General features: G+C 32.2%; 1 protein-coding gene across 3 annotated transcripts; it reads right to left on the reverse strand.

Annotated features, from left to right (window-relative positions):
• Positions 1 to 1,383: 1,383 nt before the first annotated feature.
• Positions 1,384 to 25,228, reverse strand: LOC134251331 (PH and SEC7 domain-containing protein-like). Of its 3 annotated transcripts, XM_062733727.1 has the most exons (14): positions 25,089 to 25,228; positions 21,210 to 22,373; positions 19,951 to 20,144; positions 19,562 to 19,620; positions 18,513 to 18,646; positions 18,145 to 18,238; positions 17,957 to 18,038; positions 16,373 to 16,595; positions 15,938 to 16,082; positions 14,069 to 14,212; positions 13,687 to 13,859; positions 11,752 to 11,780; positions 6,324 to 6,368; positions 1,384 to 1,652 (listed from the first exon to the last, which is right to left on the reverse strand). In XM_062733727.1, the coding sequence occupies exons 2-12, from the start codon at positions 22,325 to 22,327 to the stop codon at positions 11,753 to 11,755; spliced, it is 2,394 nt and encodes a 797-aa protein (XP_062589711.1). In that variant the 5' UTR covers positions 22,328 to 22,373; positions 25,089 to 25,228; the 3' UTR covers positions 1,384 to 1,652; positions 6,324 to 6,368; position 11,752. The 3 variants fall into 3 exon arrangements, with proteins under 3 accessions (XP_062589711.1, XP_062589708.1, XP_062589709.1); XM_062733724.1 differs by lacking the exon at positions 11,752 to 11,780; XM_062733725.1 differs by lacking the exon at positions 1,384 to 1,652 and having other exon boundaries at positions 5,508 to 6,368.
• Positions 25,229 to 25,594: the final 366 nt, after the last annotated feature.

Consider the following 25,594-nt stretch of genomic DNA (forward strand, 5'->3'; position numbering starts at 1 on the left):
ACGAAAACGGATAGCAATAGGTCACCTGAGTTACTCAGGTGACCTAATAAAAACTAATTATTTTTTGAGCATTTAACCCATGATATCTCAGATATCTTAAACCTTTTTTTTCAGTATCATTGAGTTTGAAATGATGAAGTTTGACTGTATGATTATTAACCTCATGTTCCTCTTTTTGCCCCAAGCTTTTGCAAAAGCAAGGGGACATGAAGTCTCATTTGATTGCCTTCTGTCAGCCTGTATCAAAAATTTTAACCTTGGTCATAACTTTTGATTGAGATGAGATAGGACTTTCATATTGTACATATGCATTACCTGTGACATGACCTGTTCAAATAGTATGGATTTGACCCAGTGACCTTGATGTTTGACCTACTCTTCAATCAAAGAGAGCTTTCATATTATACATGTGTATTACCTGTGACAAGGTCTTTCTAATTATGTCATGATTTTTTACCCTGTGACCTACTTTTCAAAAACTTTAACCTTGGTCATAACTTTTGAATGAGATGAGATAGGGCTTTCATATTATACATGTACATGTGTATTTCTTGTGACAAGACCTTTCTTAATACCAATAAACTTTAATTTTTGACTCTGTGACCTTGAAGTTTGACCTAATTTTCAAAAAACTTTAACATTGGTCATAACTTTTGAATAAGAATAGATAGGACTTTTCACAAGATATTTCACAGGTGTATGACATGTGATAAGGCCTTTCTACATACATTATGATTTTTGACCCTGTGACCTTTAAGTTTGATCTACTTTTCATGAATGTTATCTTTCCTTATATCTTTCCATAGAGAAGAGACAGTGCTTTCATATTTGACATGTGCATTGCCTGTAACAAGATGTTTCTGAGAATTTCAATGCTGTATTTTTTAACCCTTGACTTAATGTTTACCTACCGGTAATTAAAACAAAATTTAAACTTGGTTATAAATTTTGCATGATATATGATAAGGCATACATATTTGACACAATATGCCATAAATAATGGCATCCCATCCACTAAGACACAGAATGCGGGGGACCATATTTCTTAAAATTTGCTTGTCCTTCTAATTTCAAGGTAAACTTTTTTCTGAGACTTTCAATATCCAGGACATTGGAGTCACTTTTCCAGAAACATACCATTTCAAATTTTATCTAACTGTTCTCTTCAATTAAGTTAGATCAAGCCTGGCTGCTCTCTACTTTTTCTTATGTATACAACAAAGAAAACACAAACTCAAATATCCCAACCGTACAATCTTATTACATGCTTGTACATTTTATATATTAAAAATTTATCAATTCTGTACATATATAATTTTACTAATTTTTTTTAACGTTTAAGTATACATGATATTTGATAACATATAAAATATAATATACAATATAAAGCAATTAGAAAACAATTAAAACATGAATTTACGATTGAATTCAACTGACATTTAAAAATTCACCTACATACTGGTAAAACATGTAATTTTTGATGTATGACAAATAAGAACAAAGAAAACAATTAAAACATGCATTTGACATTGAATTCAACGGATATTTAAAAACTCTCACAAACACAATTTATTAATGAATGACAAATGATAAAATCCCTGAGTGACTAGATGGAGGACTCTATCAGCACCTGACGTCTCGGCCGCCGTCCTCTGGCTGAAAATACAGAAAGAGTACAAATAACCACCATGTCATATTGTTTATACGAATTAATATGGTACAATTTCATTTATTAGAAAATTCTTCTCATGTTTATCTTTTTAAATAATCAGGTTTTTATCATTTACAGTAAAACATTTCTTTTTTCCTCATAATTAAGTTTATAAAAATATTTATCTAGAATCTTGCTTTTGAAAACCAGAGTTATGTAAAATCTAGTCAACCAATAATATTAATATGAAGTAAATTCTTTGTTAATATCACTATGTTTTAACTCTTTCTTGAAGTGAATGTTTCAAAGATAACAACAAATATCAATTATCTTTACTTCGCAACTATTCAATCCATGCTCCTCCTTTTATAAAACATTGCTTTATCATTAAGCATATTCCAATATAAAATGAAATACCTACTTTTTCCATATTATATGTGTGTTATGTAGTTTCTAGGTTTCTGCAGAAAATAACCCACTTTTCAAATATGTTTTATTCAATTTTGAACAAAACATGAAAATTTAGTTCACAATTCAAGTTACAAGTGTATTGCACAATATAAAATTTTTCTTTGTCCTCTTTAAATTTTCTTTTTCTGATCAAATCTTTTGTTTCCTGTGCAAGTTTAATGCCATTGGGCTTTTTTGCTGCATTTACTACATTGTACTTCTATTTGACATGTATGCTAATGCCTTCATTTTTTTCTTTTGCCCTTTCCCCCCTCTACATCCACCTGTATATATAATAAACTAAAAATACCAAACCCCATTTATCTCCAGGTGATATTTTTATATCATAAAGATGTACATCAGATAAAGATCAGAAACACTGTTACAGTAACTGACTTTTACAAAAAGTTCAATTTATAAAACTTTTTTTCTGTCTATAGAAACTTTCATATTGAACTGTAGCTGCAGATCTGTAGCGTTATGGTTTTATATACATGTATTTGTCTTTGACCGTAACGCTACAGATCCCGTAATGCAAAAAAGTGCAATTTACGGCTTAATATTTTTTGCGCACTTCTGGTGAGAATTTCTCCTCTTTCCGGCATCGGTCAATTAACTACCTTTCACTCCCTAATTCTAAGCACATTAATTAACTAATCTGTATATTTTATCCATCTCCCAGCTCTTTGTAGTCGTCTCTACAAGTGATAAACCCGCTTGATTATAATTATTTGTTAGATTGCTGAAAATTAACTTCAAGCAAGTTTATTGCCTGTTGAGACAGCTATAAATGGTTGGGAAGTGGATAAAATATACATATTGGCTACAGAATGTGTCTAGAATTAGGGAGTGAAAGGTAGTTGATTGACTGAAGCTGGAAAGTGGAGAAATTCTCCCCAAAAGTGTGCAAAAAATATTGCGCCGTAACTTGCACCTTTTTTGCATTACGGGATCTGTAGCATTATGGTCAAAGACAAATATATAAAACCACAACCCTACAGATCTGCAGCTAATTGAACTGTTGCTTAAAAATTACCCGGCATGCACTGGTGTATATATAAAAATGCAAAAAACATCATGGGGCTTCTCTCAACATGCTAAAATTCCTATCATTATAAATATAAGATAAGATCACTGGAATTATGGACTCTTGTTTGCCTTGAAACAAATTCATTAATGTAACTGAAGAAACCAGAAGTCTTTGTCCAGACTGTAGCTCTACTGGTTTGTACTTTTAATAAAGGAAGAAAAAGTAGCATTTGGGCTTGAAACTTTTTAAGTATTTTTACTAAATATGGCAACGCCGTTCAATGAAGTCTAAAATGGATACAAAGAATTATGTATCTTGGTGTAGGCTACTTGTGTGCAAATTAAGTTATATTTTGAAATCAGACCAAATTTATAAGAAGAGTAGCATTTTGAAAGTATTTCACAGAAATTTCTATTTTTAATAACCAGGACAACAAAGTTTATCAAAATCAAAAACTGATATTAAGAATTGTAGACTACTGGTGTGCCAAGTTAGATTAAAGGCAGACCAAAGCTGTAGGAGGAGTAGCATTTTGAAAGTATATCACAGAAATTTCTATTTTTAGTAACCATGGCAACACCATTCATTGAAATCAAAAACTGATATAGAGAATTATGTATCTTAGTGTAGACTACATACTTGTGTGCCAAGTTATATTGGAATCAGACCAAAACTGTAGGAGGAGTAGCATTTAAAAAATTGTTTGCAAACAGACAGATGGACAGCTAGACAGACTGATGGACACCTTACTATTGCATAAGCTCTTCTGGTCTCTGACCAGTAGAGCTAAAAATATCAATTGTATCATTCCTCAAAACTAATTCTACTGTTGTTGAATTTTGAGACCCTTAGACTTTATATCTATTTCATCTTTTTCTATTATAGAAAATACAGTGCTTGTGATTACATCACATATTTGTAACAAATTGCATTTCCATGGCTATAATTAACTGATATAGAAGGTTTTCTGTGATTTAAAATCACCAATCTCCATTGATCTGTAATCTTTGTCCTTATATGTTTAATAGCTGATTAAATTTAGAGTGAAATGACTTACGTGAGAGCACCAATGCAGCGCTATAACAAAACTACAATATATACAAGCTAACTGATTATAAATAGATTAAATAATCTTTGCAAATTCTTAAAATGCTTTTGGAAAAACACCACAGATTTTCATAAATTGTAAAATATTAAATACAATTGTAGTTTGACTACTATTAAGTCTGTTTAAAGAAGCAATACACTGGGTACAGTCATCATCATGAAGATTCAACCAAATACAGTTACCTGTTATGAGGGAACAATATCACCTGCAGATAGCTCTACCACAGTTAACTTTGTTATTACCATTTTAACAATCACAGCAATAGTTGTACTGCAACATTCTTGGATGCTTTGATGTTGGACAAACACTGGAACTTAGGAATATCAAGCTAACTACCTAAAAATGGGCTAGAAAGCCACAATTTCATTTGCTCCCAGTCTAGTCTGGAACCATTTAGAAAACAACTTTTCTTGTGGTTAAGTTTTTAAACAAATATGCCTTGTTGAAAAATAGAAAGTAATGATGTTGTAGAATTTGTGACTAGTTGTCTATTAAATATTGGATATTAATGTTTATAAGATCCTTATTATCACAAATATAAAGATGTGCTATGGGTTAACTGAAAACAATGTATCTAAAAGATATTTCTCATTGGCTGTTTTAAAATTAACCATTTCATCATGTAACCAAAAGCCCAACTTTCAAAGAGACAATTTTGTCAAGGGTTTTTAAAGAGGAACAGTATGACAGAATTTTGACATTTAAAGATGCCAGCTGAGATCCATCTAAGTCCAACATCAGAATGAAACATTCAAGAGTAATGCATTAAAACTATATTGCTGCAATAAATGAAACAACAAAATCTAAGTGGCAACCAGATACTGCAGATTCCTTATTTTTCACGAGTACTTATCATTGTGATAATGCTATCTAATAATGTCAAATTGCGAGAATATTTATTCGCGAATGGGCAGTTGAAAAAGAGAATTTACATTGATTTCAGCACCAAAAATGAAAGCGTGAAATTTTATTTCGCGAGTGATGCTTCTCACAGAATTACGTGTTAATAAATTCCTCACGTTTAATTAGGAATTTACAGTATATAATGCCAAGTATAACCAACCTTCAGTACCTGTCAAGTCCAAGGAAAATCTAAATGGAGTAATTGTGTTACCTAATTTGGACAAGAATGTTAAAATCTTTAAATCAAAATCTTTTTTCATATTCTTCACAATACAGATTTAAATAAATGGACTTGGTGAATTTTCAAGAAGATTGCTTATAAAACAAGACAAATATTGTTTAGTATCCTGGAAAATTTCTTATATTTGTGCCCAAATGCATTGAAAAAAATTGCATACTTTGGTTGTTTAAAAAAGAGAGAAGTATCTATGAAGGCAGATGGGCTTAAACAGAAAGAAATATTTCCAGGATGAAAAAACCATACTACCAACTGTGGCAAATATGGAGATATATTTCCCTGAGTATTAGAGATGTACACACATCAAGAACTTATTATAGAAATTATGTGCATAGAATTTTGATAATTGTGTCTTCAATGATTGTCAGACTCTTGATTACAACATGTATACACCGAATATTTTAAAATCTTTATTAATGGATAAAAATGGCGATTGTAATAAAACACTGATAATACAAGGAATAAAACAACAATTTTTCTCTCAAATAAGGTGTGCTAAACTACTACATCAGATATGGAAAATTAATAAGGTTAAATGAAATATGCACTAACATTAAAACAGCTGATAAATAATCACTAGCACCAGATATGAACATGACTATGCTATGCAAAGCAGCATCATATGTCCCAAGTCTTGAAAAAACACAACACAATTAAGCTAGGTGCAGGGCCTGCTGAGCCACTACGAGCCGGTTACAGGGCCTCACTCACATACATAATATATATGTACCAAAAATAATATGGTAATTATTTGCCTAAATGGTCTGTTATAGAATTTGTGCACACAAATATTGTGCTAAGGATCACAGATAAATTCTTGTGTGTTCTGTTACTGAGTGAGATTAATTTGGTTGAGTTGTAGATGACTTGAACTTGAAGTTGTAAGTTGAGAGACAAGTGTGTGGGCTAGAGGTGGGTCACAGCAGACTCCAAGTTTATATACTCGCCATTTACGAGGCCTCCGGGGGGAGTTTCTTCTACGTCTTTCCTGTGGAGAAAAAAAAGATGCGATTATGAATTTGGTTTGACAATTTAAGTGAAAATGGTCTAAATATATATTTATACTTTTTTTTTAAGAATTAAAAAATATATATATAAAATTCAACATTATGAAGAACAAAAGGTTTTTTTTTAATTCAAAGATCTGAAAAGTATTCTAAAAGCATGCATTCATACTTCCTAATTTACATCTGCAAATATTATCAAACTAAAGAAAATAATAATAATTTAAATACAAAGCTTAAATCCAAATTAGAACACAATTTTAAAACAATAATCATTAAGTTTTCAAACAGACAAAATGCATGCTTCTTCAACAAATAAAATCCCACAACATATCATAACAAAACAACTTTTCTAGACATGTTTATTTTTTCCCTCAAATAATTTTGATCAAACATGTACTGAAATTCTCAAAAGAGAATTTTAGTAACACTTACTTATAAGTTTTAATATTTCATAATAATCTTTTCACAAAAAAATCTTTTTATGCAAGAAGTTTTCTAGTCTTTTCAGCAATGTTTATTTTTGAAGAGAAATACCCGGTACTATATTCTCCCTCTTACTCCATGCGGTCACACAGACTAATGTCAATCCAATTAAGGACCTTTCCATTTTATGCCCCCATAATCAAAGGTTCAGGGGTATGTAGTTTTTGTCCTGTCCGTCTGTCTGTTTGTCTGCAAAAACTTTAACCTTGCCAATAACTTTTGAATGAATGGGGCTATGACTTTCATACCAGGTATTTCACAGGTGTATTCCTTGTGACAAGACCTTTCTTAGGGTACAATTAAATTTGATCAGTTGGACATTTACATTCTTTTATCAAGTTTCCAAATTTTAACCTTGGCTATAACTTTTGAACATGCAGTTGGTGCTTGGACTTCCATGCTTCAAATTAGTATTCATTGTGAAAAGACCTTTCAAAGGGTATAAATATTTTTGACCTTTTTACCTTGACCTTAGAGTTTGACCAACTTTTTAAAAAACTTTAACCTTGGCCATGACTTTTGAACAGTAAGGGCTAGGGCTTTCATATTTCACAGCTGTATTCCTTGTGACAAGACCTTTTTTTTATATCAACAATTTTGACCTATGACCTTGGAGTTTGACTTGCATTTGAGACTGTCATACTTGAGCATTAGTGTTTCACAAACACATCTTATTTTGTTTTGTAGGTAGAACTAGTAGATATTGACATAATAACTAATATATTGACATAATAACTAATGTACTAAAAGGGAGTGTATATGTGTGTGTGTGTCTCCAACAATTGGAAAATACTTTGGGGGTACTTATGGGGGCAAAGGGATATAACTGTAACAGAAAGAATACAGTAAAGTTCTAATCAATAAATCAAATTATTAATAGTGCCTAAAACCAGTGAAAATAAATTCTCTATTAAAATATTATTACTATTATAATCCTGCCTTCAATGAGTTGACTGAAAGTATAGTGATCGCTTACATTAATAATCAAATATTTTAATTTTAATCACCTGATCTTTTTATTCATTATTGCACAATATTTTAAGCAAGCTGATACAGCATACTGTATTTTTTCCCTTTGGACTTTGATTCTGCTTTTTGGGATTTTAAGATAAAAATTCTACTTTTTTGCTAAATCTAGCACAACTTACAAATTTGCTATTCCTATCCATGTATTAAAAAAATAATTTGCAACTTGTAAATATCATAAATAGCCCTTCTTTATTTGAATCTTCAATATTAATGTTTCTAGAATGAAATTCTGTTTATTCTTAATTTCAATAATGTTGTCCAATAACACTAGCGAGAGGAGATATATGTCTACATATAGATTTGATACAATTTTTTTAAGGGTATGTATAATTTCAATCACAGAGACACTTTTATAATTTGAAACCATGCTCATATGACTGATATTTCTAAATAACATCTACTGTGAATATAGTACATAATAAAGTACTCATTCAACTGCATTAGTTAATGACAGAAAATACTATCAATATACTGTAAATATCATGTAGCTTTAAATACAAAGATACATGTACTAAACATCTAGTTGCAGCAACTGTTGCCTATATACTCTAGATATTTTATTGTAAGAGTTGACTGCATGTATAAATTTCAAATCATCTTTTCTAGGTAAATGCCCTCATCTTCCGAAATTAAGACAAGACTTGTAAAGATGAATTGAAAAAGACATCCAGTCAAGTCAATGACAGTTCTGCAGTCAAACATTCCTGACAATCTAACAGTTCAAAATACTACGCCTAGGTTACAAAATACGTATCAAGTTCTACACTCATCCGAAGCTTTATAACCGCAGATACAGTGCCGTGAATCATGCATACCAAAACACATACACCACATGCAACAAACACCAGGTTACCTGTTAGTTAAAGTTTTGAACCTATAGAAAAGTTCACATTAAAAGGAAATACATGTTAGCTATAATCTGTTACTTGTGTCCTCCTCTGTTAGACAGATTAACTGATAGCGCTCTCTCCTAGTGCTATGCTGCCCTGCACCATCTTCACACTATATCCCATCATGCATTGCAATCAGTAGGTCTCCGAGTCTGTTCAGTTCCAGAACACTTTTCTTTCAGTTCCAAATGGTCACATCTATGCTTAGTTACCGTGGAAACATTTTAATTTGTGGGGAGTCAATGTTCATGGGCGAACAAAACTCTTAAAGTTCTTGGGGAAAATTTTTAGGGTTATTCTTTATAACATGATAGATTCAATGAATCAATGTTTGCAAAATAACCATTTATGGGGATTTAAATCCATGGGTAAGGTTGACCCACAAATTCCATGAACATTGGTCCCCTATGAAAAAAGCTGATTCCACGATATGTGACATATCATATGCTAAGCAAGTTTCAATCAGCTAGATAATTTTTTTTTTCTCTTCAAAATGTGAAAATATGCTTGACCAAATTCTTCAAGAGAAAATCCCACTGAGGCGTCATCCAAAGGAAAACATCCAAGATGGGTAAATTCTTCATTAAGTACTTAAAAGAAAATTTTTTCTTTAACTTTCATCAAATGATAGTCATAAACCAAGCTATGGTCTAACTTTTTAGTGTAAAATTATTTCCCAAGCTTGCATCGTTTAACTTGGTCTATTTTTAAAACAGGAAAACCTCCTAAATTGGAGAGTCTCATAGTATCGCAGTATGGGAAAACATGCTAACATGTGGATGACACAGACTTCAATTCTTATTTTTAATTTAACGATGTAATTCTACGTAAAAAATAAACAATTATACAAACTAAAGAATTTCAAAACACGAATTTTATTATGGATTTTTCTAGATTATAAATTCAGTGGTCTAAATATAATAAAAATGTGAATGGAAATCTGTAAAATTACGTTTTATTTGAATAAAAACTTTTCCGACGCATGTTCCATTCTTTTTAATCATTACAAAAATTTACATTTAGACGACAGACAGATAGTTTTATTCACAAAAATGATATGAGCTACGTATCTGATTTTTTGGAATATACTACGATACAATGGAACCCGCGATATAATGAGAATCGAGTATATATAGCTTTGGGTAAAAGGGGCAGATTTGAAATGTTCACACATTTCATACTGGATGCATTAGTTTAGAATAGAAAGCATGCACAGAGATTTTGGATGATTTTCCATATTTATTCACACAATTGCATCGGTCATAAGTGTCCTATCATCAACACATGGTCAGTATTTAAATTTGAAAAAATCCCTTTTACATAGTGATATGTAAAATGTGATTCACCATGAAAAACAGAGAAAAATGGAATAACACAGAATTAACTAATTAATAAGTTACAACAAAAAATAACAGTTTTTAAAACCCACAAACACACAAAAAATACATGTATATAAAATATACTGTATCTCAGTATTGTATACTTGACATCTAAAATGTTTTCTATGCTATAAAAACTAAAATCATTAACACAGAGAAAAATTTTGGGAGAAAAACTTTGGCCATTCTAGATACAATTCAAGGGACACAATTTTTTGCCATTTCAAAATGGCCGCTGAAATTTTTACATCGCGCACCTTAATATTAGAAAAAAAAGTTTTTGTGTTAACATTTTAAACCAAGCCTTCTAATGAAGTGTGAAAGATTTTTTTCAATTTCCATATGCAAAAATAAAAACAGCCTCTCAACCTTTTTATAAAGATATAAAGATGGGAATCTTGAAAATTAATTTCAGATTTCCAATAAATGTACTATCACATGCATTTCTTTTCACAGTTACACCTGCGGCCTTTTCCTAACGATCAAACATTTTTCCAATTTAAACTTACATTTAACCAAGTAAATATTACAGATGCTCTCCAGAATGGTTCAACAGTGACAGTATCATAATCTAGCTGCAGATCTGTAGCTTTCTGGGATAGATACATGTCTAGACAAATTATCTATCCAAGCCAAAGAGCTACACTGCTACAGCTCATCAAAATCCTACTTAAATTATAATTTCTAGAGCTACAGCTGATTTTACAATCATCAACAATAAAGTTAATCAATACAAAATCCATCTCTGAGAGTCATTATAATAGCATGTGAAATTTATAACCTATAACCTTTTTTTGCAATTTTTATGGCACAAAAATAGCCAGCAGTAAAACAAAATAAAATATTAATGAATGTATCCACTGAAACAAAAATAAATCAAAGTAAAATGAGGTAAACATAAAGGTATCCAGTCAAGCCAATAAAGGAATGATGTTACCCAGAAAAGAACTTCGAATTTAGAAAGTTGAATTAAGTTTAACAAAACCAAAGAAACACAATGGACAATAAACTGTATTTTTATACAGGTGTTCATTATATGTAAAACTTCCTTCAACTTTTGTGGGAAATAAATGTACATGTATTACAATTTTCACAATTTTTGAGATAAATATCAATTTTTGATTTCATCTACAATTTCAAAATTTGGTACTTGTACTAAATTTCAAATTACACTGTACTTACCAAATTTTAATATAAAAACTATCAAATAATTCTAGAAAAGCATATCTCATGCAAGAGCTCCAGCAAAAAGCTTATAGCATTGTAAAAGACAAGAATGTCTGAATTTCATCACATGTCAACTTGAGGTACTGGTATACCAATGCCCAACTTGTCCCTAAATTTTAGCAATGCAAAATAACATAAAAATATATCTGTCAAAATGCCTATATTGTTCTCTGGACATTAGTAAAGGTAAAGGGACTATTTGGTCATAAACAAAATTAAAAATGAGATCATGCTTAAACTGTAATTAAATAAGGGGGAGGGTAATAAAATGAGGTTCAAAACCCAAACAGTTAAATATCTGCCAAAAATATAACTGGCCAAACCATTCTAACATATGGCAAGGCTGCAATACGTACACTATACAAGAGTACCGAAATCTTCGACCCTGTCAAAAGCAAAAGTACATAAAATCGACATTGTCACGGAACCAATGGCACAAACAACATGAAGACATTGTTAAAGGTTTATACAATGCAAAGAACAGCTCACTTGCCATTTATACGTGGCAAATTTTTATACATACTTGCTTTCTCAAAATTAAGGCAGTTTGCACTTTGGAAGTAGCATTTTTATCAGTCATGATTGGCAGCATTCTGGATTTCATTTCAATTTTTTGGTATACATGTATTCTACATATTAAGGCATATATTGGAACCATGCAGGCCTCTTCAACATTTCATTTCAATAACTTAACTGATTGTCTTACATAATGGCCTTTTTGCAAATCTCAAAAGAAAATAATAATATCATACTGGAAAAAAAACCCTTTCTAATTTCGAAAAGATGTCACTATTATTTGAAATGGATTTCCTGTTCTATAAACTACCATAAACAAAAAATACAAATTAAAATTCTGCAATATCTTAGCACTAATGAGATAGATTAAAATGTTTCATCACACAAATAAAGCAATGTGACATACTAAAATAACCATAAACAACTAAAATAAATAACATGGAAGATTGAAAGAATACAATTTTCCCATAATCCCTCAAAACACCATAAATCTGATCTACATAAACAACGAATATTAATAGACAAGAAACATAGATCTTTTGAAAAAAACAAACACAGGTGACCATACTACACACAAACTCCTAACAACCAATTTCGTGTCTGTTAGGATGACTGAGATTTAATGACAATTAGCGTTATTCAAGATGAGTTGTGTAATGCCCTCAGTAACACTGAGCTTTGTTTAAGTAGAAAATCAGTATATTGACAGAGGATAAATGACCAGCAAGTTCTGAATTCTACATGAAGAAGTGCTTTACAACAGCCTTGCTAACTGATCAGTCGTCTACCTGTGGGGTGAACATGACTTCTATCCTCAATGATGTATGAAAACTTGAAAAATTGGCATTTGTTGAGTCCTTTGTTTCTATGAACAATGGATGAAAACAACTTGATGGAAAAAAAAAATCCAGATATCAAAAAGGCATGTGAAATGAATCTCTATAAAGAGTCGACATGTGAGATGTTATCTGAACAACACAACAAAATATCTACCTGGTAATATTAAAATCTTATGTACAAACACACTGGTGACAGTTAATCATCTATCAATGATTCCTGTGAAACTATCTTTATGTTTGTAAGGAGATGATGAATAGATACCAACCAGGAAGACAGTTAAATTACCCCACAGCTGAAATGTCCCATGTTATAACTAATACATGTATTGTACTGATAAAAAGTACAATGATTGGATGTCAGAGGACATTTTGTTCTATGATATATATGTAAATAAATTTATTCTATGATGCTTTCTGACTGCGGTAAAACTTGAAAACAATAATATGAAACAGAGATGACCAGAAAGTGCAAGTGAAAAGACTCACAACAGAAACTTTTCCAAATGTTAGTACAAGTACCTATAATGAATATGTATATATAGGTGTTACCCATTTTCCTTGGTGACTATTTGTTAGTGGGCAAACCCTGACTATCTACCCCTTTCTTCCTGTTAAAAAGCATGCAGATGGATTTCAGTTCACCTGCCAAGACATGCACAATTTTTACATTTATATTATCAACTTGTAACAATAAATCCTTTCTTTGTACATACATGTACAAAGAAAATTCAAGTATATATTCAGACATTATTTCTCACTCACATGTGTAACCAATAAATCTTATACGAAAGTAAGAAATGGACATACACCACCACAAGGGTGGGAAATACTGCAACAATAAAAACATAAATATATTGCACTTTCATCCCTCAGGGTTGCTATATGATGTCATATTCCACCCGCTCTGTGTTATAAATAGCTGCTCGATAACTGTACCTCTCAGACAGGCTCCGCTGGACTGCGCCCCGATGTGAAGGGGACGCTCGCTTATCTAGGTCGCCTGACTCGTCCACTTCACCGATGACCGTCTCCACCAGTGAGGGCTCCAGTTCTGGGAAAGCAGCCATGTGTGCCTTTAGAAGGTAGACGTAGGTCTTGTACCGCTTCAGCTAGAAAGTAAATTATATAAACACATTAAACAAATCTGTTATTTGAAAATACACTTGAATTAAAAAAAAAAAAAGAAAATGAAAGTAAATACATGTAATTGATTTCATGTACTATTTGTGACATAATAGATTAACTGGTTCTGTATAATCTAAGAATTTCACAGAATTTTGTACTGCACACTTTTAATGTATAAGTTAAATGTTCTAACCTCATGCTCTAGATAATTTTCTTTCTCTATGTAGTCCTGTATAATTCTGGCTTTAGATCCTTTCTCCGGAGGATACTGTCTGTGATCGTGCAAATCTCTCTCAATCTCCATCCCTTTGTTATCATGGCTCTCTAATTGTTCTCTCTACAATCAATCAATTTTACATTGAATCAAGAAATAAATAACAAGTTTATAAACTTCAATGGGAATTGAAGCCTTGCTAACTGATCAGTCGTCAAATCCTGTGAAGGCCAAAGGCTTTCTCCTCAAAGATGATATGAAAACTTGAAAAATTGGCATTTATTAAACTTTTTATTTATGAACAATTATATATACATTTGAGATAGACAATTACATATAAAATTAAATATATTCGGATTTAAATATTGCATAACTGGTCGCATGTGAGATGTTATCCGTCAAAAGTACGCAAGGTGTAAATATTAAAGGCGGTTATGTACAAACACAGGCTAAGAATTCTATCAAGGGAATATTTTGTTAAAGGCTACTTGTGATCAGTAATAGTGAACAGATTCTTGTCTGGGAATATTTTTATTTGTGAAAATTGATTATTAATCCTGAAAATACACAAGAAACACGTCCGAGAATTTTGAAGATATATATGTAAATAAATTTATTCCGTGCGCCTGAAAGGGCGGTAAAACTTGAAAACAATAATATGAAACGTGATTAGCCAGTTAATTTGCAATCAAGTATAAAACTTCATCAAAAACATTTTATCTACGATTTCAGTAACTAAAGGCATATTTATGATGTTAACACGGAGACACTGGCGATAGTTTACATTGAAGTACAACAGATCGAGGTGTTTCTCAGCTGTTTGTGGCGTGATTGCAATGCTTTGATATTTTCCAACAGATTTACACATTTATTGTGAGTAGAATTTAATGAAAAAAATACAGTTTTAGCCTATATCATGAAGATTTAACTTAAGGTCTAACAAAAATAAGGATAAACTAAACAGTTAGAGACTGCACAGCTGACAAAAGTGACATACAACTTGTAAACAAAAGGCTAGTTTCTGTAGGTATATTCTCTATGTACACAGGTTAAATCGATCGCCAAAAATGTATGAAGTACTTGTTCGTGTTGTTAATAAAACAATTATTTTACTTACTTATTTTCTTCATTTTATACATGAAAAGCAAGTCATTTTATATTCTAATGCAATTGTTTTGTAAAACACGTTTTGATTGGCTAATGCACTAGTGTTTGAAGCAGTAAAACGAGCATTTACGAGAGTGAAAGCTTTACATTGTGATGTAAATTATGTAAACACAAAAACACAATGCCCCATTTGAACATATTTTATATAACAAAAAAAAATAAGACGTAAACAACAAACAAAATGTATGGATTTCATTACTATTTGTGAATAATAGATTAATTTGGTTCTGTATAAATATTAAAAATCACAAACATCCGTTTTACCGAATTTCACAGAATTTTGTTTGCACACGTTTAATGTATAAGTTAAATGTTCTAAATCATGCTCTAGATAATTTTCTTTAATTTATAAGTAATGGTAGATATTATTGCGCCGTGTGATTCGGCCATGTATTGACTTCTGACCTGTGACAAGCTTCATACAGAATTGAAGATATTTTCTCTCTGTATGTTTATATAGTGGAAAGATACCACAAATGTATATACTGTAAAATAAATTTCAGTGCTACAGTTCTATAATCCTTCCACAAGGTTAATTTTCATAAAAAAAATAAAAACTATGGTGATGTCTTTTTTTTTTTTTTTTTAATTTTTATTTATTTATTTTTTTTTTTTACATTTTTTCTTTTTAAAATATATAAAAACACCTTTCATTTACAGTTAAGCAGATAATGCACGTACCAAGTTCAGTTTGGTATAGGTTGCTGGTAACAAGGAGCGCTGGAACTTCTTCTGTGACCCTACTGCACTCGGCAAGGCGGGGGCGGAGAGACTGGCAGCCACAAAGTTGATCGTGTCAATCCAAGATTGAAGTTCTTTGCTGTCACTGTGTGATAGAACAAACCACATTTTTTTTTAACACGCTACACTCCTTATTTAGCAAGCAAAGTAACAGTGGACCAAAGGTAAGATCATTTTCTTTCAGAAATACAATTACCCATCTTACTTTTCTTAATGACATTAGAATAATGTTCCAATTTCAATGTTATTTGCTGACCACTATATACAGCTAAAATAAAAATTCTTAATGTTCAAATTGTGAATAAAATACAGTATTGTACAAAATCAGTTACTCCTTTTAGCTTCAAAATCATAACCATGAAATCCCCGTGTAACCTTGTCTGTATGAGGTATTCGGCCCAGTCTGCTGTCTCCAGTCGGAACACGTGTTGTTTTTTGGTATAGTCTGTAGCTTTGGAGGCCAGACTGTGGTGAATCCTGATGGCGTTCTGTAACCCCTCTGACCCCTGACCTTTACTGTGCTGATCTTTGTGAAGATACAGAACCATGTCACGTAGCGATGAGTAAAACACCTTCCATCCTCTCTTACCAAGTGGAGCTAAAGCAAGGAATTTGATTAAGGCCATAATAAATAAATTGCTAGATTCTTCCACTTATTTATCAATATTTTTTATTGAATCTACAGTACCTGAATAAAAGTCATATACTGTAGAAACATAAATTTTCGTGGGCATAAAATTTCGTTGTTTTGTCATCAAAAATAATTTCGTGTGCATTTAATTTCGTTGTTTTAAAACTAACCCTATTCAATATATAGTCAGATAAAATTTTGTGTGGGATTTAATTTCGTTGATTTTTGTTAACAACGATGATTTATATTTGTTCAAATATCTCTTACATCACATCATCACCAAGACCCTTGTTTAAAATATATATGCATGTATTACAGCAATTACTATCTTTTTAGCTGTCAAAATCATGTAGAATTAAGACAAAGAAAAACAGAAATAAAAAAAATCGAGGCATGCATCTAGGAATATTTTTATTATGGCCTAATTACTTCCACTTATTTTCAACATGAAAGAAACCAGATATGTTCATTAATACTTTCTCTTCCACAAAAATGTTAACCACTCACTATGACTAATATTTGCCATTCAGCCTCAATTTGTTATAAAATGGTTTTTGAAAGATCATGCAATTGTTAGCAATATAAGTCTTACGGGTTTTAACCTACGATGTGAGTATTGGTTAGTAAAACTGCTATTCGGTTACTCGGATAAATGTGTATTTTTCATGGTAAATACGTATAAAATAATTCTTATGTTATTTTTAAATGCATGTATATTGACACATTTCCCCAATTTAATTACCGTTAGGCTTGCTCTAGTGGTTCACTAATAGGATCGATTTAATTAGTTTTCACAGCGTATATAATTGGTGGCTTTGATTGCCAGGTTGGGGGGGGGGGCACGTTTTGAAAACCTGAGTTATAATTACCTCATTTAGACATTTGTTAGTCAGAGGAACATACTTTAACAAGATGCCGCCGCAAACATCTAAAGCATGGACATATTTTAAAAGAACGGATGACTCGAAATGTGTCAAATGCAAATTATGTGAAATCGTTTGTCTTCGCCATGTTTTGATAAAATTATTTTCTTAAACAAAAACAAACTGCTCGTTTCAAGTGACAGTTATAATCAAAATTCTTTGAAGATTTTGTGTGCTTTTTTGAGTTTGTATTTGTAAATAAAGTTACATGTGTGGTTTATTTGTACCAACAAGCAAAAGGATGAGACGAAAAATAAATACGGAAACTATAACAAAACATCATCCGAGTAACCGGGTACTCGATCGGAAGATGAAGCGAGTAACCGGTTACTAAAAGTCGTCCGATTTGCCAACACTAAATATAAGTGATTACTTTTATTTAATCACAATTGTTTTAAGTCTTACTTTTCCTACTATCAGGCTCTTTACAACATTTTCTCATGATATAACCACTCTTATATTCTGTGGTCTGACTAGGATCAGGGATCTGCAAAAGAGCACAACATACTCAGCATCAAATGCGATATTTAGAAATATATTGTGTAAAAATGACCCTGGGAAATATATGACAAATATCACTATTTATGACGTACGTCTAAGTAGGGATTGTGTAAAGCAATGGTTGGCTGACTAGGGGCAGATAACTTGTCATCTACTTCAGAGATATTATCCTCATCTTCCTCATCTCTGTCAAAAAAGAAACAAGATATTACCACATTGATCAAGTCCACTTATTTGTATGATGAACAGCTTACCAATTCTCATCACATTCACGGTATTGAAAAGAATATAATGAGGACAAGTCTTTGTAAAATTAATTTCAAAATCTAAATTTTGTTTCAAGATTAAGAAATTACAATGTGCTGTCTACAAGTATCTTTAATTTCCTTCAAGCAAGTAGCTTAAGTGACATTCTATGCAGCAATCATAAAGTCTGATTCAGTTTACAGATGATACATACATGGCCCACTCTATCTGTTCTGTCTTTATGGCATGGTAAATGTTTTTCAAAACCTCCTTGTTAAAGTTCTCTCCGTCATTTAATTCTGATAAATTCTCAATAAATTCATGACAGGTCATCCTCTTCTTAATGCCCTATAATCAAGAAAAAGACAAAAAAAAATGTCAGTAATCAAGAAAGAAAAGTGTTAGTAATGCTATGGTACACATGTAGTACATTCATATTTGACACAATATGCCAAAATAAATGACATATCCAGTTTCAAAATATCGGCAAAACCGTAAAAATCGAAATGTCCGATGAAATTCTCTCAAGTATCGGTCCGTGTGACCGATTGTGGTGAGATTAATTTGTTGTAAATGTATTGCAATAATAAATGTAAATTTTCAATGCAGACGTTAATATCCATAATCTTATCCATTTTGCAGTTCTACTTGACTTATTTACTTCCAAAAACGATCGTTTTTTCAGTGTTGGTAAACGCATGCAGTATATATAGGTCAAAAAGTGCAATGCCCATTAAGAAAACATAAAGGTTATTCAAATTTTTTTTCTAATTTCTATCATAACTGCTATTTATATATGATTCAATTTTAGAAGTGAGAAATAAAATTTAAATCTTAAAAAGAATTCTAGAAACCTTGAGAAGTTTTTTTTTCAAGAATTAACTTAATTTTTTTTATAATTAGTTGTTTCTTTCACCCAACATATACTTAGGGCTTAGGGTCACTTTATTGCTGCCACACGCCTGTGTGAGCTGGTGTCATGCTTGAATAAATTATACATGTAGTTGCATAACCCTGGTATCACAATCAATGTTTGTCCACAAATTTTTTTACATATTATATTCAATGCCTTTTTCTTTGAATTACATTTGACATGAAATATACACTGTATATTTTAAAATTTATTTGGACTGATAGAATATGCTTCGGACCGGTAGACACAAATGTGTTAAGAAATAAATAACATCTGCATATCCAGTAAGACTCTGAAATTATCTCAATGACAGAAAAAATGTTAAAAATGAAACAAGACAAATTAATTACCTGTCCGTGAAGATCAGTGTTAAGCAGCATAATGGCACAAGTGAGAGTATGACAGGCATCTGTGTGTAGAAAACATATCCATGTTATTCTTATGAATAAGCAAACTACATTTATAATGCAGTTCCAGTTTGGCATTTCTTTTAAATCAAAGCATATTCATAACTTTTGCCATATTTCACATTTTAAAATGATTTAAAGTGTATCCAGACATAAATGTGTTCTCATATATCAACAAATAGAACATTTTATCTGAAGTTTTGAACTTTTGATATTTTTCACAGTGTCAATGAACAAAATACAGTATAACTGACAATTTTACAAATTCCCTAACAAGTGAATATCAAAATCTCTAATTTTAAGTAAAATTCAGATGTAATACCAAGACTTACCAACAGAGTTAAATTCTCCTGGATTGCATTCCAAGTATCGCCTCGAGAAGTGATCAAGGACTCGCTCTCGTTCCTGAGTTTCACCAATAAGAGAAAAATGACTAAGGAATTTACGTAATGCCATATCTAGAGTGTCTTTCTCAAAGTTAAAATATTTCAAGTATTCCTCAGCCACCAGTGCACTAAAATCATTTCTGTAAATAAAAAGAGATTTTAAAAAATGAAGAAAGAATTATAGTTATACATACTTGTGCTCACAAAAAGTACACACCTCATTATCTTAAACTCAGTGGGATAGAGAAAAACTTCAACAAACTTTAAGATATCTGAGGATTCAAGACATTGAGCATAAAATACTAGTACTTAAAGAATATGAGATTGGGATGTCCCAATCACAGTGACATATACATGGTATTCAAGATATCAGTGTTAAAGATATCAAAGTTTAACTGTACGTTTATTTGTGTCCATTTAATAATAAAGTCTTACATGGCACTATAGTGTACAGTAATAATTATATTATCTCAATGGCCTTCATATATCTGGAGTACTGAGGACTATGGAAATTACATTTTTTGTCAATTAATCTTAGATGCATGAAAAATGCAAAAAAGTTAAACTAGTTGGACTATTTTATAGCGATTTCATAAAAAAATCCAATTTACTGTATGTTCACAATATTCAATAATGGACTATTTTTCAAATTATTATGAATGATAACTATTTTTAAAATAGCATTTAGCAGTAATCAATTACTAATAAAAACTCTTTCAAAAGGACAACCTTGAACAATCTGTAAAATATTTCAATTTATACTTAAGTACCTGGTACATAAATTTGAAGGACAAAAGCACAAATAAATGTATTATAATTCCCTCAAGGAGATGGTATGTCTTGGCACTTCCATTTAATAACCAGGATGCTATTATTTCATTTTGAGCAAAAACGTTTTAAATTGTAGAAAATCGCTGGTACCACTATTTTTATACATTCTGATTATTTATAATTGCTTGTCATAACTGAACAATTAAATAAATGGTTCAGAATCCCTAGTCTCTTACATCCATAATATGGTTCGCTTCTAACTATCCCTGCAATCTACCATTGTTAGCTCTGACCATCCTTTTAAGCTACACTGCTAGCTTCTATCTATTCCAATAATCTACCACTTTCAACTTCTAATCAGCCCTGTAATCTACCACTGTTAATCCATATGAGATACTGGTTAAAATTACCATATCTCATAATCAAATACTCACTTCTTTGAGAGATGTCTTGCAACATCAGACTTTTTGAACCCATCCATATGAAACAGTCTTTTAGCCAGCCTATGGGCTGAAGGATGGTCCACACTTTTGACTGGTGGCTGATACTCGAGGAGATTGGGGTCCATGGAGGGGTCCAGGGAGTCCCTCTCGGATCGATGCGAGCGGTCAGCAGACTGGACACTATCATCTAGAGGTTTGGCACAGATTTCATGGTCACTGTTTGTATCACAGGCATTAGTACCGTTCACACTGCCATCCAGACTTATAAAGCCCGGTATGAACTCCCGGTCGTGATTCCTGTCAGCCTTCGTGTGTTCCGGGGAGCTCTCCACACTCCTGCTAACATTTGTTTCTCGTAAACTCGGTCCTTGCTGAGGGATCTGGTCCAGAGAATGTGCTACATCCTCTTCAATGTCTATGCTTACAGCAGAGAATTCACAATTTGTTCTTAATTCCTGACTTTTACTTCCTCTCACAGTTTGATGACTAGTTGACACAATTTTATCAGCACTTTTACTCGTCACCAGCTTCCCTGATCCGACCGAGTCCTTCATGGCATCGTCCATAGTTAAATCCCCATTAGAGTTCTCAGGGGACACAACTCCAGAGCTGCTATCCGTCACACTAGGAGATTCACTGCCTATATTCTGTCTAATCACAGTCTGTTCAGACACATCTGATTTCACATCAGAGGACAAAGCGGAGCTTTGTGAAGAACTCATGGGGCTACCTACATCTTCCACTGCATCTACAGCGGAAGCCTTTTCATGGGCATCATGGTCTTCGAAACCTGACTCTGCTGAAACATGGTTTGTCTTTGTAATGATTGTAAGACTAGACTGACTGTCGAAGGATTCATCAGTGCTGTCTGAGGGATTTCTACTTGAGGGATTGCGGGATTTTTGAGAAGTCCTGATGATCATTTCACCCGTCATAACAAAGGTCTCGAAACCTTTGGCCTCCCCTTGAGCCAGTCTTTTCTGGCCATTCTCCACCCCATTGATGTCAACAGTTTCTGCGTTCTGTGTAGTCCCGTTATACTGGGGGTTAGAGGAGACCATGGGGACAGGGATCCTGGAGGGGCTGGCTGTGACACGGTCCCCCATCATGTGTAATGTGCTCTCGCATCAGTGATTCATCTTATCTAGTTTTCACCTGTGTAAATATAGATAAATGTTGTAAAAACAATTCTCTCATTTAGATAAGAGATTTTTTAAAAAAAATCAATCACTCATGTCAAAATGGTACAAATAATTAACAAATCATTTGCATACGAATATGCAAATGAGTCAAAATTATGGCAAACCTCAAAACAAGAGTGGCCTAGTTTACTATGTTAATGTATGAATAAAAGTCAATAATTACAGTAAATACAGGCCATATTATTTCAATCTCTTCACAGTATCTTAAACAGGAAGTTAATATTTTAAAATATCTGAAAAGTAATTAAGTGCATGTATATCATAGTTTGTGTACATATAAATTAGAATATTCCATATATTATGAATGAACTACAGTTGCTAAAGCACCTTAAAATGAAACGGAATTTGAAATTCAGGGAAAAACTAAGTATCAATACACATACTAAGTAGTGGGTTATTTTGTTAGGTGTAAAACTTCCTTATTTTCAATTAATGAAAGACAATATAGCCCTTATTTTGACTTTGAGACTAGATTTCATTAGTAAACAAATTATGGAAAAGTTAATAATGAAATATCTTCACTAAACCATGCCTAACACTTTGACTAACAAGATATAAACTAAAAAAATGTTCATATCATAAAATAGTTATATAATTTTTAAAAAATATGAAATTGTGGTGAAAATATATTGAAGGAAGAATATCTCATTTTTATCTATTTTTAGAAAAATATTATATGCTCTATGAAAGGTGCAGCACACGTCTGTGTATTAATATTTGCATGACTGTAAAGAAAACTCTTTTCATCTTCCTAGACTTTGTATGCAGCAAACGACAATAAACTTTAACAGAAAACACATATTGCCACATTTAAATTTTTATCACTGCATATTATCAACTCAATGCATTCATTGCATTGATGTGTATTCATTACAGTCCACTGTTTTAAGGAGCTACTCTGTAGCACAGGAAAGTATTCTTTCATAAAACAGGAAACATTAATGAAACTGTATTGAAAAACACTTTCTGCTTTTATATATTTAGCATTGTCGAACCTTTGGTATTTCATTTAACAGCTTCTAATAAAATGTGTTTAACAATAAGAAGGTATCATAAATACTAAGTAGAGAACTAACAATATTCAATACATATTGTTAATTATAATACAGTGTAATGATTTACATGTTGTTGTTGCTTTATTTTTAAATCTGAAGTGTCAGAACATATTTCCCATTCTGCATCATGGCAATCTACATACATGGGTGGATACTAAATTTGTGATTTGGGGCTGGATAACTTCATTCAGGCAGGGAGTCTGGGGGCTGCCTGAAGGCCCCCAGAAGTTAAAGGCCAAAACCCTGGTGGGGGCCCAGTGAGCAAAGCCCTTGGACATTCCTGGGTTTTGGTGTATTCTACGAGTAAAACCGGGCATTAAAAAGTGGCATTGAGTAGTTGTACACTATGATATTTCATTCTTTAAAAGATGAAAAAAAAAAATGAACAAAAAAGGCATTTTTTACATCTACAAGAAGACACAAAAACCTTGATTTTTTAGAAAATTGACCAATACTTGGTCATTAAAGAAAATTTATTACCATTTATTAATTGACCCTTAATTATAAAATCAAATTATGGCATTATTAATAGCGAGCGCAGCGAGGCGGCGCAAAGCGCCGCTCGCGTAGCGAGCTCAATAGACTAACGTGTACGAACGGAGGAAATTCGGGTTGAAATCTGCACATTGTTCCAAGAAATTTTTGTCTCACCGCGTGAAAAAATTCTAAACTCCCAGTAATCCTTTGCGGTGCATAGCAACAAGTTGGCTAAAATATAGCAACAACTTACTTGAAAAAAAAAAAAATACAAACAACGATTGATTGCAGTTTCCATGCCATAAAACTATCTTTTGCGTCCTGAGTCAACAGGACTTTTTATCTGACGTCATACTTTCGTCACTTTAACGGTTCGGGTATTTCCGATTTTGTGTCAAACATGTTTGGGAAGTGATTTCTTTTTATTGTTTAGTTTTCTTTCTTTTTTCTTGAATGATAGACAGTTCATGTGTAGGTTTATGATAGTACATAACTGCGCTCGCCCCATGTCATGTCAAACATTGATAATTTAGGGTGGAGGGAGGCATGTGCCCCCACCCCTTTAATCTGCCAGTGATATATCTACAAATATATATGTCTATTCTCAGTATTCTGTTTATATGTCTCTCAGTCTGACTCAGCACAATTTTCAGTTATATTTAAAAAAAAATGTCTAAAAAAATATCATGAAAAAATCCTCTAAAAACTTTATAGTTACTACAAATTATGTAACGTTAAAAATTTACATATCATGGCAAGATATTTTGTGAAGATAAAGTAAAAAATAAATAGCAAACACTGACAAGTGAAATATTCTTGAATGTGTACGTGCATGCCTCTGTAGCCAGAGGGCTGTACTCTGTTTATAAAATGTTTACCTGAAGTTGATTGAAGTTTATATCATATTACATTGAGAAAATTCGGGATATCTACTTAGTTTATATTTCATTTGTCATTGAAAGTATTTTTTGTAAGCAAACTGTTACTTTCATGTGAACTCTTAAACGAGCACATCTGGATAATATTATCTGGTAACATCTCTGGCTTTGCCGTAGCTTCTCTTATCTAAATACAATACATCTTTCAGGGATGGAGAATAAAATCAACGGTCAAAACTTGTAAATTCTACTAATTACCTGATTCATTCATTGTTGGTGTAATGAGGTGGAGAAATTCCAACATTCTAAATACTACTGAAGATGAAAAAAGTCTAATAAATATAAGCAATCCTTTTCCATCCAAAATCAACAGGAAGCCAGCAAAAGATTTAACTTCCGGTTTAGGTTAATGGCGTGTATATTAACCGCAAAATCATGTAAATTCCTCACTTTTAATAAAATTGTAAAAATAACCTTATGAATTATTAAGGTATGTTTAAATTATGCATTTTAATAGATTCTTTTTAACACTAAAATTTCCCTGGTTTACCCCCCCCCCCACAAGATGATATTACCATCTGCTAAAGAAACACTACTTTAATTTAGCAATGAAAACAAATACTAATGAACTCCAAATATGACAAAGTAAAGCGCACGACACCGATGCCCTCCTTACGACAGCTTTTCTCAAATGCAATTTTAATGCCCCCCCCCCCCCCCCCCCCCCGAGAAACAGGACTTGTCTCAATGAAATACAAGGTTAG

Source organism: Saccostrea cucullata, unplaced genomic scaffold (assembly GCF_032062105.1).
Source record: "Saccostrea cucullata isolate Sc308-1 unplaced genomic scaffold, CSIRO_AGI_Scuc_v1 ctg197, whole genome shotgun sequence".
Lineage (NCBI taxonomy): Eukaryota > Metazoa > Mollusca > Bivalvia > Ostreida > Ostreidae > Saccostrea > Saccostrea cuccullata.

Bases quoted from the DNA above. Each gene is read 5' to 3' on its own strand.
- LOC134251331 (XM_062733724.1), bottom strand. From the start codon at position 22,327: ATGATGGGGGACCGTGTCACAGCCAGCCCCTCCAGGATCCCTGTCCCC. The intron at 20,145-21,209 runs GTGAGTATTTGA...TTTTATTTACAG, and splicing joins GCAAGACATCTCTCAAAGAA to AAATGATTTTAGTGCACTGG. The intron at 19,621-19,950 runs GTAAGTCTTGGT...TTCTACACACAG, and splicing joins AGGAGAATTTAACTCTGTTG to ATGCCTGTCATACTCTCACT.